The following is a 17,705-nucleotide window of genomic DNA, read 5'->3' as shown; positions in this document are numbered from 1 at the left end:
GACACCCAGACTAAAGAGATTTCAGATTTAGAAACTTCAGATAGAAATTTTGTGTCCATGAGGACAACTGAAGAGCATGTGTAATCCCTAAACCTAACTCTAACCCCTAACTTTAACCATAAAACCTAACATGTCCCTAAACCCCAAACTGGAACCCTGAATCTCAGTCCTGAAATGCACACCCAAACTCTGAACCCAAGCCCTGAATGCAAGCCCTGAACCACGAACTCAATCCCTGAACCAGAACTCTGAGTATGAGCCCTGAACCCAAACCCCAGCAAGAACCCAAACCCCAAATTTGACCTTGAGCTTTATCTCCTAAGCCCGGTCTTAAACCCTAAATCATAAACCTAAAGCCCTAAACTCTAACTCTAACCATTACCCTCACCCTCACCCAAAACCCTCACCCTCACCCTGACCCTAAACCCAAACCCTGATCTAGAACTCTGACCCAAACCTGAACCTGAACCCAGACCCAAACCCTTAACCATACTTTGTTTATGCATTCACCATTGATGGACATTTGCATGGTTTCTACCTTGTGATTATTGTGAACCTTGTTCGGGTTGGGGGGCTAGGGTTAGGGTCTTGGGGTGGGGTCAGGGCCAGGCTTGAGATCAAGTTTAGGTCAGAATCTTGTTCAGTCAGGGCCAGGGTCATGTTCAGTGGCACTGTTTGGGTCAGGGACGGTTGTCATTCCATATTGTTTCCAATTAATTGTTCCTTAGCTATTTTTGGAGAAGTTGGGGGGATATTGGGCTCCATTCAGCTTGAATTTTCAGAATTTAATGGCTTCAGCTGGACCTGGGGAGAGCGCAGGTGCTTCCATTGAGCGGGGAGCTCACCTTGTCCTGCACTGCCTCCCCCGCCTGCAGAGGGCGCCCGACCCCAGCTCCCGCCCGGAGCCCGGCCTGCGCAGCCGCCGTGACACGAGCCGGACTTCCTGGGAACCTGATGTGGAAGCTCCTGAGGGCCGTGGGGCCGCGTCCACACGGACAGGAGCCCGGCCTCCTCAGGACCCGCTGCGGAGGCTTCTAGAGGACCCGGGGCGGTGTCCACAAGGACAGGAGCCCAGCTTCCTCAGGACCCGCTGTGGAGGATGTGGGACCACATCCACGCTGACAGGATCATCTCTGGAGGACATGGGGCCGCGTCCGCACGGACAGGAGCCCGGCCTCCTCAGGCCCCGCCGTGGGAGGAGAAGGTGAGGAGAAGCCGCCTGAGCGGGGACTGCTGGGGGGGCCGTGCTCACAGGACCCCGGGGAGGAGAAAGGGCGCGCTGTGTAGACCGTGGGGTTTCCGTGGCTTTGTGTGCGGTGACGTGGGGTCCCGGGGGTGCTGTGCGCGGGGCTGTCGGGGCTCCCCTTTCTGGACTCGGATCCGCTCCGGCGGCCCCCGGCGTCTGTGTTCACGCGCACCCGGCTTCGCTTCCTGGGGCCCCCCTCCGGCGGTCTGCGGTCAGCGAGCGGGCCCCCGCCGCCTCCGCCCCGCCGGGTCCGTCCCGCGTCCACACCCGCTTCAAGGCTGTCGGGTCGGGGTCTGCGAAGACCGCGCGGGAAGGTTGGTAGTGAGCGCACTGACTCTGCGGACGGCTTTGGGGACAGTAGGTGCTTTCACGGTGTCCGCTCTTCCATGAGCGCGGTGTCTGCCCGTCTCCGTGTGTCTCCCTCGATGCCTGTCTTCAGTGTCGCGCGGGTGTCAGAGAACAGGTCTTTCACCTCCTTGGTGAAATTTCTTCCCAGGTATAGTGTTCTTTTTGATGCAGGTGTAAATGACATCGTTGTCCGCATTTCTCTTTCTGATAGTCTGTTATGAGCACATAGAAATGCAACTGATTTTTGTATATTGGTTTTATTCCTCCCAAATTTATCAAATTTATTAGTTCTGTTACTCTTAAACTAAAACTCTCAGTTATTTTACCAGCATAATGGGTTTATTTGGGAATAGCAGAGGCTTGCAATCCGGGACAAGCAAGCTACGGCCACATCACAGGCAAGAAAGAAAGGAGAGAAACATTATTTCTTGGAGAAGGTGGGGGAAGTTGGGAGGGTTGTTTTGAAGGAAAGTCCTCCGGAGAGAAGCAGGGGTTCGGGGTGATGGAGGGAGCTGAGCTGCAGGGAGGGTGGATTTCTGGGAGGAGGTGAACCCTACGTCTTCCCCTTTGGGGCCTGTGGCTGATGAGTCTCTCCTGTGGAGGCTTCTAAGGCTGGGTCTGTCACTGACGATTGTTCCTGTAACTGACCCTGAGTGGCAGGCTCCCCCCGCCAGCCTCCCCTTCTGGCATCCCCAGTCCACTTTACTGAGGCTTCCCTTCATGCATTTTCACAGTTCTACCCAGGTTTTGGGGGAGGGTTGTGGAAAATTGGAAATCCAAATCCCACTGCTTCTACTGCACCCAAGACACAGGGGCCGTGGATTTAATCCTCCCACGAGTCTCTTGCTAATATGTGGCCTCCTTCAAGGGCAAGTGGCCTCTCCACGGTGGGTGAACTGGATCTGGGAGGGCTTGGCCTCCATCACGAAGTTTGATGTTGTCTCTGCTTCTGTGATCTGGTGCTGACATGGTTGTTTGGAAGAGTAATTGACTCTGTGGAGATTTCAAAGTGCAGTAAACCTGTCACCACAGCACAAATATGCTTTATCTCCACACTCAGACCCCCCAGTTGTCATTTCCTTACCACATTTACCACTTCACATGAATACTTCAGTGTGTTTTACCCCAAACAGGGAAACTCTCCCACGGAACCACCACATAACCCTGAATGAGGAAATCATCCCGGTTTCCACATTTTAACCCAGACCACAGGCCCACTTCCACTGTCACCACCTGCCCCATGGTCTGAAATGTCCTTTTCCATTCAGATCCATTTTTCTTTTTCTGGAACTGCTCCGAGACTTTCCCTTATTGGCACAACCCAGATGGATTTAAGGAGCACAGATGGCTCTAATTTGAGTGGTATTTTCTGTCTGACTTCTGTCACTGGGGCTGCTTTCAGTGTCCATCCACGTTGTGACATGCATCAGTCCCTCATTCACTTTTTCACTGTGACTAAACATAAATAACATTGACCACTTAAAATATGTCAGGTACACAGTTCTCTGGCCTGAGTTCCCACGGTTGTACGTCATTCTCCAGAACTTTTTCCTTCTCCTGGAGGGGGACTCTATGCATGAAACACCAACTCCCATGACTTCTCTGGAGAAGGGTCTATCCAAGTCATCTGTCCATTTTAAAAATTGGGTTGTCTTTTTGTTGAGGAGTTGTAAAAGCTCTTTACATATTCTGGACAATAGACTCTTACTAGATACATAGTGTACAAATATTTCCTTCCTTCTGGGGGCTGTCTTTTCACTTTCAGTATAGTAAATTCTGACACCAATCTGAGCGGCCATGCAAGGCTGCCTCTGCAAGTAGAGCTGCAGCAGCTGGGTTCTGCACATCGCGTTTATTTCATTTTTTATCAGAAAAGCAAGGACAGATGCCCCAAAGCGTGGGAAAGGAGGACAAAGGGATGGCAAATATCCTGAAGCTGTAAAGCAGGCCTGCACCCTCTCCTAGTCGCAGGCACGCAGGGAGGCCGTCATGGGATAAGGGAAGAGGGGGATGTTTGTGCTAGCAAATGCCAGGTGCAGGAAGGGGGGACTGAGGGTGACGTTCTTTCCTAGTTCCTGACCTATGCCCTGCCCCTGGGGATCATGGGATCCTGCTCTTACCGGGACATTGCGTTCAATAGCCTGAGAACAGGAACGCTGCTGACGTTTCAGCTGCTTCCACAATCACTCCTGAGGGTTTACAATCTATTTTCTAAGAATAGCTCTACACTTCCTCTGTGAGGTGGACTACCTGGTGTGCAGGGAGGTGGACATGAAGTTCCACGACCATGTGAGCATGGAGATCCTGTCCCCCTCTCTTCGGCACCCTGCACCCCGGTTTCTACCGGGCGGCCCGCAAGGACTTCAGCTATGAGCATTGGCCACAGTCCCAGGTGCACACCCCCGGGGACAAGGGTGACTTTTACTACATGGGGACCTTTTTTGAGGGGTCAGTGGTGGAGGTTCACCGACTGACCTTGGCCTGTCACCAGGACATGGGGGTCGATCTGGCCAGTGGGATCGAGGTTGTGTGGCACCTGAACAGGTGCCTGCTGGACCACAAGCCCCTCAAGGTGCTGTCCCCGGAGGACCTGTGGGACCTGTAGATGCTGGACTGTCCCCAGAGGACCTGTGAGAACTGCAGTTGCTGGGTCCTCCTAGTATCCAGGACATGGAATGCTCGGCTGTGGAGTCCTCCCAGCCTTGGGGCAGCCCCTGTGCAGGGAGGCACCTACCTCAAGGGGAGGGTTGCTTATGACTTCCCACGCGGGTGCCCTGTTGCTAAGGGTGGCCGCCCCTCCTCGGGGAGATTGGGTGGGAGAGTGTAGATCTTACTTCGAGAAACTGACTTCATTTCCTGCAAGTGTCTACCCGGTAGTGGGATCATACAGGAGTTCTATTTTTAGTATTTTGGGGAAGCTCCATACTTTTCCCGGCATGGCTGTGCCAACCAAAGTCAATTCCAGATGATTTTTACCTATAAACCAGAGATTTTTCAAGAACCTCTCCAGCAGAGAACATGAAGAGAACTTTTTTAAGACCTTAGAGAGGCAGAGATATCCCAGAATGCAAAGTATACTAACCAGAGGAACAAACCAGTAACTTAGAAACTATTGAAATGAAGAACTGGTTCTCCTTCCATTTCTGGCTAGTGTGCTGGTCTGTGGCTCGATCCCACCTCAGGCAGCTGGAAGGTTGACCTCCCAGGTCAGCTGCCACTGAGATGGCTACTGTTCCCAGAAACGCTTCAGGGTGTGGCTGGGTTTCCCCACCTGTGCATGGATCAAGTTGGTGACCTCTGACAGTGGAGCCACAGGTCCTCCAGGCATGGTCCCCCCCATTCCCCAGTAGAGCCATCACACTGAGGGTTTAGGCTGAGCATGCTAAGTGATGGATGCACCTGCGGACTGGGATGCGTGCTGCTCACTGTTCTCCCAGACGGGTTCCCAGCACACTTCTCTCCAGGGGACCTGCATTGGACCTCCGCTTCCTCATGTTCTTCCTAGAGCTGCTGGTCCCGAGATCAGACACCTGCCGGTCTGAGGGTGACCAGCGCTGCCTCCATAGGGTTTCCTTTGCCGGAGTCCTTCCCCAGGAGCTCCACATCTCACACATATTCCCTGCATGCCTATCCTCCCTTTGGACTTGCATGTGTTTGGTCTCTGTCCCTGTGGAACCCAGTGATTTGGAGCGTGGTTTGGAAACCTTTCTCTGGTCTTGGGTTGTGAGCAATGCTTTTGCCCTTTGTGGTGTGTCTTCCAGCTTTCTGCATTTCCCTGGTTTCTGTGTGGGTCACAGGAGGAGCCAGCCGTTTCCTGTCTGGGGTCAGGCTGTGGTGTCCCAGCAGGAACAGGGGTCTCGGCCATGAGATTGTGCCCATAATTCCTAAAGGGACCTCTGTGATTACATCTGATGTGTAATCCATCGGGGATTTCAATATCGAATAAGGGAAATTCTATGTCAAATAAACACAGAAGAAAACGAGTCCCCTTTGAAAATAGGTGGGCAGACACAAAGGCACCTCTTGCGTGATTCCACTTACAGAAACATCCAGAACAGGTAAAGGAACAGAGAGAGAAAGCAGCTTGGGGGTCGCCAGGGTCTGGGCTGGGAGAGAAATGGGCAGGGAGGGCTTCTGGTTCGGGGACTCCTTTGGGGAAGGAGATATTCTGCAGCAATGTTCTGGGGTGTGGTGGCACAGCGTTGGGAGTGTACTTAATGCTCATGACGTGTTCAATTGAAAACAAGTAATTTTATTTAAAACAAATAATAAACAGTATATAGGACATGAAAAGATAAAATAACAGTTAATACGAACCAGAGAGAAAGAACATAGGGGGAGGGGACGAAACAATCTGGCGGGGCGTCGGGGTCCGGTGATGGAACTAAGGGTAATTGTACAAGGAGCTCTCCCTGCAGGGCTGTGGGCTCTGGATGTGGCTGTGGGAGCCCTGCAGGAGCAGGAGTAGGGGCAGGGGTTAGAATATGGGCAGGGACAGGAGCAGGGACAGGTGTAAGAGCAGGGCCAGGGGCAGGGGCAAGGGGAAGGGACAGGATCATCAGTAGTGGCAGGTGCAGGATCCAGGGCAGGAGCAGGGTGAGGATCTAGGTCAGGGGCAGTAACAGAAGCACAGGCAGGGGCAGGGGAAGGGACAGGAGAAAGGGCAGGAGCAGGGAGAGGGACAGGATCTGGGTCAGGGGCAGGAACAGAAGCACAGGCAGAGGCAGGGGAAGGGGCAGTGGCCCTGGCAGGGGCAGGAACTATAACAGGGCCAGGGCCTGGGGCAGGAGCCTGTTCTTCCTGGTCCACGCCAGGCTCTCCATGGGCAGGTGCTGGGTCCCCTGCTGGTTCCTGGTCTCCTCCTGAAGTCGCTGCAGTCACCCCCTCTTCCCTCCAGAGCTGCTGATGGAGTTGGAGCCGGCTCTAGCTCCTCAGGTGGTGGAGCAGCTGTGAGAGGAGAAAAGCTCGCCCCCGTGCCTGCTCTCCGTGGGCCTTTACAAGACAGAACCCAGCCCAGGGCCTCCCAGAGAAGCTGCAGCCAGGAAGGAACCCTCATGGGGACGTCTCCCTGACTCTGGTCCACCCGCTGGGTGCTCTGTGCCCAGTCGTTGCTCCTGGCCCCACACCAGCCTCTGGGGCTCCTCCCTGTGGGGCCAGCACCGACCCATCCCCACACACCACAAACACCCAGCCCCAGCCTTCTCACCCTCGGGCTTGGCCTCCATGGACTCCGGCTCCTGGACTGTCCGGTGAACAACCACCTGGGACAGTGGTCTGGGTGGTCTTGGAGGTCTTGCCCGGCAATCCCCAGCATCTGTTCCTGGGGATGCCTGTGGGGTCAACCCCTCTGTCAGGGTGGAGGGTATGTCCGCCAGCCGCCTCTGGAGGTCATCCGTGGCCTTCTGCAAAGATGGGGACGCGTAGCCGGCTGGAGGCATCACAGCCCTGCCCGGCCATCCTCACTGTCCTCCTGCCCAGTCCCCCTGCTGCTCCCAGATCAGACACAACCTGTGCGTGCACAGCCCTGCACCCGGGATGTAGTGACCCATCCCTGCAGGGCTATCGGGATAAATCTTGGGCAGAAGGAGTAGCGCCCACACACCCCATCCCACCCAGCCAGCCTTGGCCTGGGATGTGAACATGACCTGCCCACCAGGCATCTGACCTCCTCCTCAGGGCGGCCCCACCCTACATGAGCCCTCTTTACACACACACACACACACACACACACACACACACACACTCACACTCTCTCACACATACGCACACACACTCACACGGGGAGGGCACCTGGGGCTACATAGGTCAGATCAGAGCGAGTGGGGCTGGGTGGCTGGCTCTGGGCCTCCTGGTGTCACCTTTCTGTCCTTCCGGCCAAATGGCCAGAGGCGGTGGGGAGCCCTGACACAAAATCCCCAGCGGGGGACAGCGTCTGCAGGGCGCGCTTTCTTCAGCCTGCAACCTCTGGACTTCGGCAGGCAGCATGTGAACATCTTGGTTTGAGGATCTCCAACAAAATGAGCTGGGCAGGGGGCTGTCTGTGGAATGTGGGTGCCTGGTTACCGGGGTTCCAAATTCTATTGGGCTCTGTTGTCAGGGAAGTGAGGTCACCACTGCCTGGGGTCCCCTTGCCCAACTTCCTCCTCACACAAGAGCCCCCCCGAGGGCCCCCCTCCCCCAGCTGCTCAATGCTCACCCTCTCCCCATGCCCCATCCATACAGTGACACCCACACAGCCCACCCACAGCCCCCGGGAGGCCTGGGTGCAGCCGGTGTCCCCGCTGTGAGGACACAGAGCTGGGTTCAGACTGGGCTCCTGCGCGTGCCCAGGGCTGTGACCTAGGACAGGCCCTGTGCCTCTCAGGGCCTCCCCAGGCTCCCCATCTGCACATCGGGGTATTCTGGCTTCTACTCTAGGGACGCCATCAGGGGTAGGACCTTTACACATGTTCCATACCTGCTATCACAGGAGGTTGGTGCACACTTGGCAATGCAAGGATGAGCCAGGGGCTGGGCGGGGCATGGAACACAGCTCAGCGGGGCCTGGGTCTGCTCTGGGGTCCAGGCAAAGCCACCCGCCTCTTGCCCGTGTCCCAGCCCCCATGGGAAGGTTGTAATGGACTGATTCCGACCTTGTCCTCGCACAGCACAGACTTCCAGGGGCTCCCATTAGGGTTAGGCTCAGGTCCCAGGGCCTCGTCTGTGCCCGTGTGCTGGGCAGTCCCCACAGTGGCTCCCGGCATCCCCGAATCCTGGTCACACATCCCTGTGGAATCCCCTCCCCTCCAGGGTGGATGGCCTGTGTTGACTGCGCTCTCAGGAATAGAATGGGGCAAAATGCTGGGATGTCATTTCCAAGCTGATGGAGGAAAGTCTGTGACTTCTCCTGGTTCCCTCTCTCCTGTGTTCATTCTCTGTCTCCTTCTCTGTCTCTGTCTCTGTGTCTCTCAGCGGAGCAGGATCTGCAGGCTCCGGGGGCCACGTGAGAAGCCTCAGAAGCCTCCCTTGTCCCTGTTTCCCTCTCCGGTCCTGGTGCTCCGTTCCTTCCTAAGGCCTCCTCACCCTGACCAGAGCAGTGACTCTAGAACCTCTTCCAAACGGGGACCCTGAGGCTGCAACAAGGAGGGCCCTGACCTTGGTCTCCAGACCGGTGGTCCAGTGCTCTGCCACGTTCTGCGTACCCAGGTCCTCAGCCCCCCAAGCCCCCAGGCTGTCCTCTGCTCAGAAGGACCTCGAGGGAGTACAAAGCATTTTCCCAGGACTGGGAGCACAGTGGGTCGGGGATGGAGATCCAAGGCCAACAGGCTCTTCTACAAGCCTGTGGGACCCTAGGGACACCGCATCTCTACAGCCCAAGTGACAGAAGAGTAAGCTGAGGCCTTTTGTGCTGTAGCCCTTCTGGACTTGGGGGTGGGTATCTCTTCCTACTTCCAAGTGCCCAGGGTAGTGATGGACACTGGAACCCAGACTCTGTCCTCTCCCAGTGCCCTGGCAACCCCCTGGACCCTTTGGGGACCCCTGACCATCAGCCTGGTATGTTCCCCCTTCCCATGCTATGGATCTGGGTTCTTGCCAGGAGTCCTGATGCCCCTGCCCCATCGCCCAGCTTTCTGCAACCTCTTTCTTCTTTCCCCCTTGTCATCCACCTTGCTCCCAGCGTGTCCTCCCCTTCTGACCCCCAGCTGGGCAGAATGGTGTGTGTGTGGGGGTGGGTGTGCAGGTGTGCATGCCTCTACGTGCCTGGGGATGCCCAAGGTCATGTCCCCACATGGGACGGGGTGGGTGGGTAGTTATCCCCGAGGATCTGAGGGGCTCTCACCCCCAAAGCAAACCTCATGGGAAGGTTGGGGCTGGCCTAGAACTGGAGAGCAGCCCTGCTCCTTGGACTTTGCACCCCTCATTTGTCTTGGGCCAGTCCCTGACTCTCTTGACCCAGGTTCCCAACTGTCCCTCAGAGTTGGACATGGAAACACTTGAATGTGGCCGCTCTTTCAGGGGTAGGTGGGGGACAGGTGCACCAGGCACACAGGCCTCCCCACCGAGAGGGCCAGCCCTCTCTAAGATGTCTGGCAGCCCTCTCTAAGATGTCTCCAAGATGTCTGGCAGTTCTAAAATTCTGACTTTAAATTATCTGTGTGCTTCAGAGATTTGGGCAGGAGAAGGGGAGCAGCCCAGCATCTGTGACCACCTCTGTTACCTGTGTTGACCATGGAACAGGTAACCTTCCATAGGCATCATTTTTGATTTCTTGTTACTATTGTTAAAGGTGCTTTTGTCTCAATTCCTCCCTTTAGTAGTAATTCTAATGATAATGGAAAATATTTATCTTTTATCATCCATGCGCCCGGATCCTGGGCTCCCAGGGAAACTATCCTTTAACATTTTAGCAAGCTCAAAATGACTGGGCAAAACCTCAGAGCATGGACCCTCTCTCTGCCCCAAGCACATATCGTAGATCTGCTTTGAGAAGAAAAAGATAACCCAACAATGCCATTGCAAACATAAAGTTAAGAAAAACAAAACAACCTCTCTGGCTCCCATAAGATTAAAGTCATACCGACTTGCACATACTGAAAACGTAAGAAAAAGTCTGTAACTTTCTGGAATGTTCTTCCTCATGATGATGTGTAACTCTGTATGTAAAACAACACAGAACAAATATATAAACCTGCCCCAAATGTTCCTTTCCTGGAGCACTCCCTTCTTTGTGAAGATTGTCTCCCAGGCCGCTGTCCTGACTTGGGTTTGAATAAAACTCTCTTCCTTTCTCTCTAAAATGTTTAAAAGGGTTTGTTCATTTAGTGTCGACAATAACAATATGTTTATTTTTTATTGTTACGTTAATCACCATACATCATTAGTTTTTGATGTAGTGTTCCATGATTCATTGTTTGTGCATAACACCCAGTGCTCCACGCAGAACGTGCCCTCTTTAATACCCATCACCAGGCTAACCCATCCCCCCACCCCCCTCCCCTCTAGAACCCTCAGTTTGTTTTTCAGAGTCCATCATCTCTCATAGTTCGTCTCCCCCTCCGATTTCCCCCCGTTCATTCTTCCCCTCCTGCTATCTTCTTCTTTTTTTAACATATATTATTTGTTTCAGAGGTACAGATCTGTGATTCAACAGTCTTGCACAATTCACAGCGCTCACCGTAGCACATACCCTCCCCAATGTCTATCACCCAGCCACCCCATCCCTCCCATGCCCCCCCCCACTCCAGCAGCCCTGTTTGTTTCCTGAGATTAAGAATTCCTTATATCAGTGAGGTCATAGGATACATGTCTTTCTCTGACTGCCTTATTTCGCTCAGCATAACACCCTCCAGTTCCATCCACGTTGTTGCAAATGGCAAGATCTGATTTCTTTTGATGGCTGCATAATATTCCATTGTGTATATATACCACATCTTTTTTATCCATTCATCTGTTGATGGACATCTTGGCTCTTTCCACAGTTTGGCTATTGTGGACATTGCTGCTATAAACATCGGGGTGCACGTACCCCTTCGGATCACTACATTTGTATCTTTGGGGTAAATACCCAGTAGTGCGATTGCTGGATTGTAGGGTAGCTCTATTTTCAACTTTTTGAGGAACCTCCATACTGTTTTCCAGAGTGGCTGCACCAGCTTGCATTCCCACCAACAGTGTAGGAGGGTTCCCCTTTCTCCACATCCCCGCCAGCATCTGTCGTTTCCTGACTTGTTAATTTTAGCCATTCTGACTGGTGTGAGGTGGTATCTCATTGAGGTTTTGATTTGGATTTCCCCAATGCCGAGCAATGTTGAGCACTTTTTCATGTGTCTGTTGGCCATTTGGATGTCTTCTTTGGAAAAATGTCTGTTCATGTCTTCTGCCCATTTCTTGATTGGATCATTTGTTCTTTGGGTGTTGAGTTTAAGAAGTTCTTTATAGATTTTGGATACTAGCCCTCTATCTCATACATCGTTTGCAAATATGTTTTCTTTTTAAGTGAAAAATAAATGTTCCTGGTTCACAACTCCAACAGCACAGAAGGGTGGTTGTTCATCCTGGAGCTTCCCTGCAGAACTAATCATATGTATATATTCCAGCACAAATGGGCTCATCCTAAAAGCTCCAAGAAACACTATCTGCTCCGTGGGTGAGACCAGAAGGTGAAGCTCTTCCTGCTTAGACCATTACTTTTTGGGTCTTAAAATTGCCTTGGAAATGTGCGGAAACCATTGCATTTCCTAAAGCCCAAGCCTTGGAGGGTCCAAGAGCTGCTGACCTTGCGGGGAGCCAGGAACAGCTCTGCAGGCTGGGTTGGTGCAGGAAGGGAAGGGGCAGGGCTCTGGGGGTGGTCTGCAGCCGGATGTCTGGGGAGGGCCCTGCCCATGATCCCACCCATGCCTGCACTGCTGAACCAGGTGTTGTGGCAAGGAGGCTCCTCCAGGACCATCTGCAGTCACAGGGAGGTGCAGGTGTGGGGGCGGGTTGCCCGATACAGGCAGGCGCGGCATCCAATGGGCTCCGGGCACCACCCTCCCCCCCGCATGGGGGTGGAGCTACCTCTCTGTGGGCGGACCCGGAGCTGCTCTGGGATGCAGAGATGGGGCAGGGGAAGGGGCACTCCGAGAACTGACTTGTGGAGTTCCCGGCTGGGTGAGTCCACGCTGTGGGCCCGGCTGGGGGTTTCGGGGGTAGGGTGTGCCCCGGGTGGGAGGCGGGTAGGGGCGCATGAAGCAAGTACATCGTGGGAACTCAGATGAGTTTTCTTTTTCCCTTAAAATCTCTTCTGCCCAATGTCAGTCAACTGGCTGTACCCACCAGACCCGTGAACTCCAGGGCACCCGGACACTCGAGCTTTTGTGGGATGAATTGCAGACATTTCAGGGTTTCCGGGTTCCTCGGGAAGAGGGCACGTACATACCACACACAGTCTCCAACTTCAGTGGGGTGCCCCCGGTCCCCTGGCACAGACAGTGCAGGTAATGGACCTTAAGCAGCACCTCAAGTTCAGCAGGGCGTACCTGTTCCCCAATGCACAGGTGTGGTGGTAACAAGCCCCATAGTGTCCCCCACCTTCAGCATTGTGCGCCCTGTCCCCCAGGGATGGTGGTAATGGGCTGTCAGGATCCTGCGGGAGGGTCCTCCAGGTGGGGGCCTGGAGGCTGGAGTAAACCAGACCCCACTCAAGTTGCATGAGGAACAGATGAGTTGAGGTGTTCATTTGGAAGAGTAATTTCGCTTTTCCAAAAAAGACAAAATCATTGGTCTACTTTAGAAGGAAGATAATTACTACTTAAACAAGTATGTGTTTCCCCTTCTCCCAGAAACCGAGGCAGGTGTGCAGGCCATAGGTCGGAGGTGCCTTCCCATCCCCACCTGACTGCACTTCTCTGCTCTGGCTCCACGAGGCCCGAAGTTTTGAACGTCAGCATGTGAGTCAGTGATGCAGCTTGTCACAGGATGTTAGCATTCAGAGAAAGCAGCAGGTACATTTGGCAGGATGTCTTCCTCATGTCAGGATTGGAGGTAAAACTTCTCATTAACCCCAAACCTGCTGGGCTTTCCTCTTTTCTCTAGTTGAGCCACAAAGTAAAATTTAAGTAGCTCTCAGCTTTCTGGATTTGGTGCAAGAGTTACTTAATTTCCCTGCAGCTAGAACATTGCAGGGGATCCCATTTTCTCTGTTCATTTATTGCTTACGAATGTATTCTGAACATCTGTTTCCTAGAAATCACTTTTATTGGAAAAGGAAGGTGAGATTTACTCTTTGTGTGTTTTTAACATATCATTTGTTCCTTTTTCTAACAGAGTTTATTCATTTGGGCCTAGGATATGGTTGAGTGGCCAGCATCTAGAGTTAGTTGGCTTTTTGTCATCAGATACAGATTTGGATGATGTCTTGTCATTTGTCAAAGGTGATGTTTCATAATTGATTGGCCTTTTCATCAAAAGAGTTATAATTAGGGTCGAGGGAAAATTCACAATTATTCAAAGCAGCCTTTTCCTGTTTAAAAGTTGAGCTTGACTTTCTAGTTTTACTAAATGTATCATCTAGATATTTTGACATGCCATATTTTCTCTGTAGTTTCTTTGGTGGTAGAGTCAGAAGGAGAGTCTTTGGGAATTCTGGATAGAGGTATGCTGGCGGCTTTGAGGGACTTAGTGTCAGGAGCGCTGGGTTGACTTATCCCACAGAGCTTCCACTGACTCCTTATGAAATTGCTGGAAGGTAATATCTATGAAAAGGCTCTTTTACAGGAAAAAAAAAGAACAGAAACTTCTAAAAATGAGGTGATTTGGGCTGTATTATTCTGTAAATAATAGTTTTACCCCCGCCCCCCGTCATAGGATATGGCATTTTATTGTACAAGGAGTCCTCAGAAGACTGCAATGAAAGAATCAGATCTCAGAGCATGTTCATGTTCCATTGATCTGTTACTTACAGTTTGCCCAGGTGGGAAGGTAAGTGGAGAGAAATACGACAGAAGGGGAAAGTGGGTGTGAACCATTCATTATGTAGCCTTCTACCTTTCTCATGAAAGCCTTGGGCCAGTGTCATTTTGGAAGAAGAGGGGGAATCCTGGAGCTCTGCAGCACATGGGGGAGTTCCAGGTCTGGGGAAAGCTGACAGGGGTCTCAGAGGAGAGCTGAGTGCATTGTGCAGGAGGGTGTGGGCAGGGTGGGCTCCAGGGGTGGCTGTGGGTCTCCCATGTGAGAGTTGTGACAGGTGAGGACTTTGAGCAGGTTCCTGGCTGAGGACACGTGAGGCACAGGTGAAGAGCTGGCTGAGCACCTTCTTCTGTGCCACCAGCCTCACCCAACACACACCACCTCATCGCCTGTCCCTGTCACTCCAATTGAGACGTCTCGGAGTTGCCAGGCTGAGATGTTTGTTTGTGCTTCTTTCTTTGTGTGTGTGTGAAGTTTAAAAATTTTGGTTATGGAAATAATGGGTCATCAGAACATCTGTTACTCTTGTATTTCCTGCTCTTCTTTAAGTCACTGCAGTGAATCATAGCTGCTAGTGGACGGGGTTATCTGTGTGTTTTTATTTTCTGTTTTAATTAAACAATGGGAAACAATCTTTTGAAATATTATAAGAATCCTTTGTGGGTGTTCATGTTTTCCGTGAACCACATTCCAATATTAGAAATTATGTTTTAAAGTAAAATACAGCCTCAGGGCTGTAACAGGGTGTGGTGCCCTTTGTGAGAGGGACACATGGAGGAGTGTAGGTTCTTTAGGAGCTCGGGGAGTGGGGCACCGTGCTCCCAAAGGAAATCGAGCCCCCTGTTAGCCTTCCCTGAGGGGGCTGCTTATCTGGTGGCCCATCCTGGGCTCTGGAAGCTTGACCCGGTGAGTCACTTGCAACTTGAGCTGGGGAATTTATGAAGAAAACAGAATGAATGCTGGAGGATGCCTGTATCCTTTGTACTCAGACAACTCCATGTAGCAAAGGAACTCATCACCCGTGAGGCGTGTCGGGATCCCTGAGGGTGTGGGCTTTGCTTCATCCTTATCTGGACCAGAGCCATGTTGTGTGGCTATGGAGATCCAGACCCTTATGTGACCACGTCATTATTATTAATATTTTAAGAAAGCAATATAGACATTGACTTCCAGATACAAATATCAAAAGGAAAAACACAAGGTCACATACATATATAATGATTGAACTTGTGGTATCTCTCATTAGTATGGGTAACATAGGACTGCCCGTATGAGAAAGACCAAGGAATTATATTTTGATAAGAAGTGTGCTGTGCACACGTAGTGTTTTATTCTATCATTTGCCTTATTTCTCTGAAGGGAAAATAGAATGGTGACTGGAGCTTGGTTTCTGATTTTAAGGAATGGGAGACAAGTGAGTTGAAAGAGCAGTGTTGATGCTGACATGGTGCTCAATGCCCAGCGAGCGAAGGTTTGAAGCTTGGACTTGGAAGCGTTGGTGTTCAGCGAGGATGTTGTCCGAGTTTCCAGCACATTGAGTCACTTGGCTGGTGCCTAATTGGGTCAGTTCCTGCCTTTCTAAGGGCAGCTTGAAAGTGGCTTAAAACCCTAGGGCATTTGTGGAGTGGTCTGGATGGGACACCTGTGTAGGCCAGTGTAGACACAACCCAGGGAATTCCAGAGCTAATGATGAGTACATTTGTGAGGGTGGAATTTGCTTCTCTGTGAGAAGCACTGAGCTGGAGTGGAAAGAAGTTGCTGGGTCTTATGACTCACTGTGTGAGCAGGTCTGAGCCTGGCAGGGTAGTCGGATCAGACAGCTGGGAGGTTGTGATGCCGTGGTGGTGGACCGTCGCTCATGATGGGCAGGCCTGCTTGCTACAGGGACAGGGACTGGGTTCTACTCCCTGGCCAGCCCTCCTGCTGCAGATGTGATAAGACAGTCGCTTCCTGTTTGGTTCTCGAGCCCTCGGCTCAGCAGGGTGGTTGGTGGGAAGCAGCCCACACGCAGCATTATTGATTCTTGCCTATTGTGCCCCCTGCTTCCTCAGAGGAGGCACATCAGATGTCCTCTGCCTAGTGTCTGTGAATTCAACCGGCAGAAGCACTTCTTCTAGAGCCATACCCCCTGAGAAATCCTCTCTCCACATTCCTGTGCTGTGTGGAAGAGGTCACTTTTCATTTGGAACTGAAATCTCAGCTCCTGCCGTTAGGTTCCAAGGCCACGTAGGACACCAGTCTCCATGAAGGTCTAGTTCTGCGTGGGTCCTGAGGTGTGAGACTGAGGCCGAGCCTGGGCGGCCTGCTGACCCTGCGTGGCCTGCTGACCCTGCTGCAGACTCCTTCCTGAAAACTGTGCAGCAAAGCCTGGTTTGTGATGATGTCACAGGAAAGAGGGACAGATTCACCACTCTGCTTGACCACAGGAGGATTCCGGACATCATTCTCAGGTGGTTGGTACAGAGAGGAGAGATGTCTGTTTCCCAGGACCTTGGCCAGAGGGAGATTTGGACCCTGGGATGAATCTCTGCTCAGCTTTCTCAGATGAGCACCTCAGACAAGGAGAGGAAGTGTGTGTGCTCACCTGTAATCGAGGAAGGTGTCTGGTTTCAGGTTTCATGTGCAGGTGGATTCCTCGTATGGCTTATTTTCCTGATGGTGTTCAGGGTGCAGTAGGTGGACCCCCTGCTCCTGGGCATCCTGGCTGTGCAAGAGCCCTGGGGCACCTTTTTCCCTGGGGCTTTGGACCAGGAAATCGGAGGGAGTCAGTGGTAAACCATCCGTGTAGGCCTCTTGTTTCTGCCCTACCGAGATGGACTGGTGACTGGGATAACTGCTGTGGAAATACAGAGAAGGAGACAGAGCAGAAGAATGGGAGGTGGGGGTGGTGCTTGCTAGTCACATAGGGGCCAGGTGGGACTTCACTAGGGACGTGATACTTGAGTCAAGATCTAACGAAGGTGAGTGACATCACTTCAAGAGCATTCTAAACGGAAGGGAAAGCATGTGCAAAGGCCCTGGTGTAGGAGCATAGTAGGTATGTCCAGGAGCAGCAGGAAGGCCCTGTGGCCACAGGAGACAGTTTAGGACATGACCTCAGGGAGGTGCCAGAGGGAGACAGAAAGCCACTGCAGGACTGTGACCCCATGGGATCCTGTTTCATTGGGCCATCCTGGCTACAGTGTTGAGAACCAATGACAGAGGATTGAGGATGGGCAAGGGAGATCCATGATGAAGCTCTTCCAGGAAGTCAGGCAAGAGATGGGCTCCAGTGTGGACCAGACGGGTGGCCTTGGAAGAAGTGGTCAGTCCTATTCTGGTTACGTTTTGAAGATGGAGCTCACCAGATTTGCTGATGGGTTAGGTATTGGGCATGGGAGAAAGGAGGAATTGGGGTTACACCCAGCTGTTGTTGGTTGTCCTGAGTGAGGGGAAGGAGGAGGTTTCTGGGGGTAGGAGGTAGTCCGTATTCCACATGCTGAGGAAGGTGCCTTTCCCGGTGGATCTGCTGATGTGTGTGTCCGGGAGAACATTTAACATCTCCTCCCTCAGCAACTTTCAAGTACAAGTATCCCCCACTTTTTAAAAGTTTATGGTAAAACACTTGGCTTTTTTTGGAAAGATCTACATTATTACCCGGCTTCAGTAACAGGAGGAAACCTGAAGAGGATTTCCCTCTTATGAA

The 17,705-nt window shown here is 52.3% G+C and overlaps 2 protein-coding genes across 4 annotated transcripts in view; one reads left to right on the top strand and one right to left on the bottom strand.

The window, feature by feature from the left end:
* The first annotated feature begins 949 nt into the window (after positions 1-949).
* LOC118356048 overlaps positions 950-17,705 on the top strand; it is a 57,553-nt gene continuing 40,797 nt past the window's right edge. For all 3 annotated transcript variants that reach the window (XM_035722545.1, XM_035722543.1, XM_035722542.1), the window contains exon 1: positions 950-1,204. In XM_035722545.1, the coding sequence (XP_035578438.1) occupies positions 1,100-1,204 (105 nt within the window). In that variant the 5' untranslated portion in view covers positions 950-1,099. The remainder of the gene's footprint in view (positions 1,205-17,705) is intronic.
* LOC113933303 (CMT1A duplicated region transcript 15 protein-like protein) lies at positions 5,698-7,834 on the bottom strand. Its single transcript, XM_027613264.2, has 3 exons — positions 7,453-7,834; positions 6,801-6,996; positions 5,698-6,541 (listed from the first exon to the last, which is right to left on the bottom strand). The coding sequence occupies exons 1-3, from the start codon at positions 7,585-7,587 to the stop codon at positions 6,288-6,290; spliced, it is 585 nt and encodes a 194-aa protein (XP_027469065.2). The 5' UTR covers positions 7,588-7,834; the 3' UTR covers positions 5,698-6,287.

The sequence above is a fragment of the Zalophus californianus genome, chromosome 10, assembly GCF_009762305.2.
Source record: "Zalophus californianus isolate mZalCal1 chromosome 10, mZalCal1.pri.v2, whole genome shotgun sequence".
Taxonomy (NCBI): Eukaryota; Metazoa; Chordata; class Mammalia; order Carnivora; family Otariidae; genus Zalophus; species Zalophus californianus.
The sequence above is the reverse complement of the archived record's forward strand: the minus strand, read 5'-3'. Positions and strand labels throughout refer to the sequence as shown.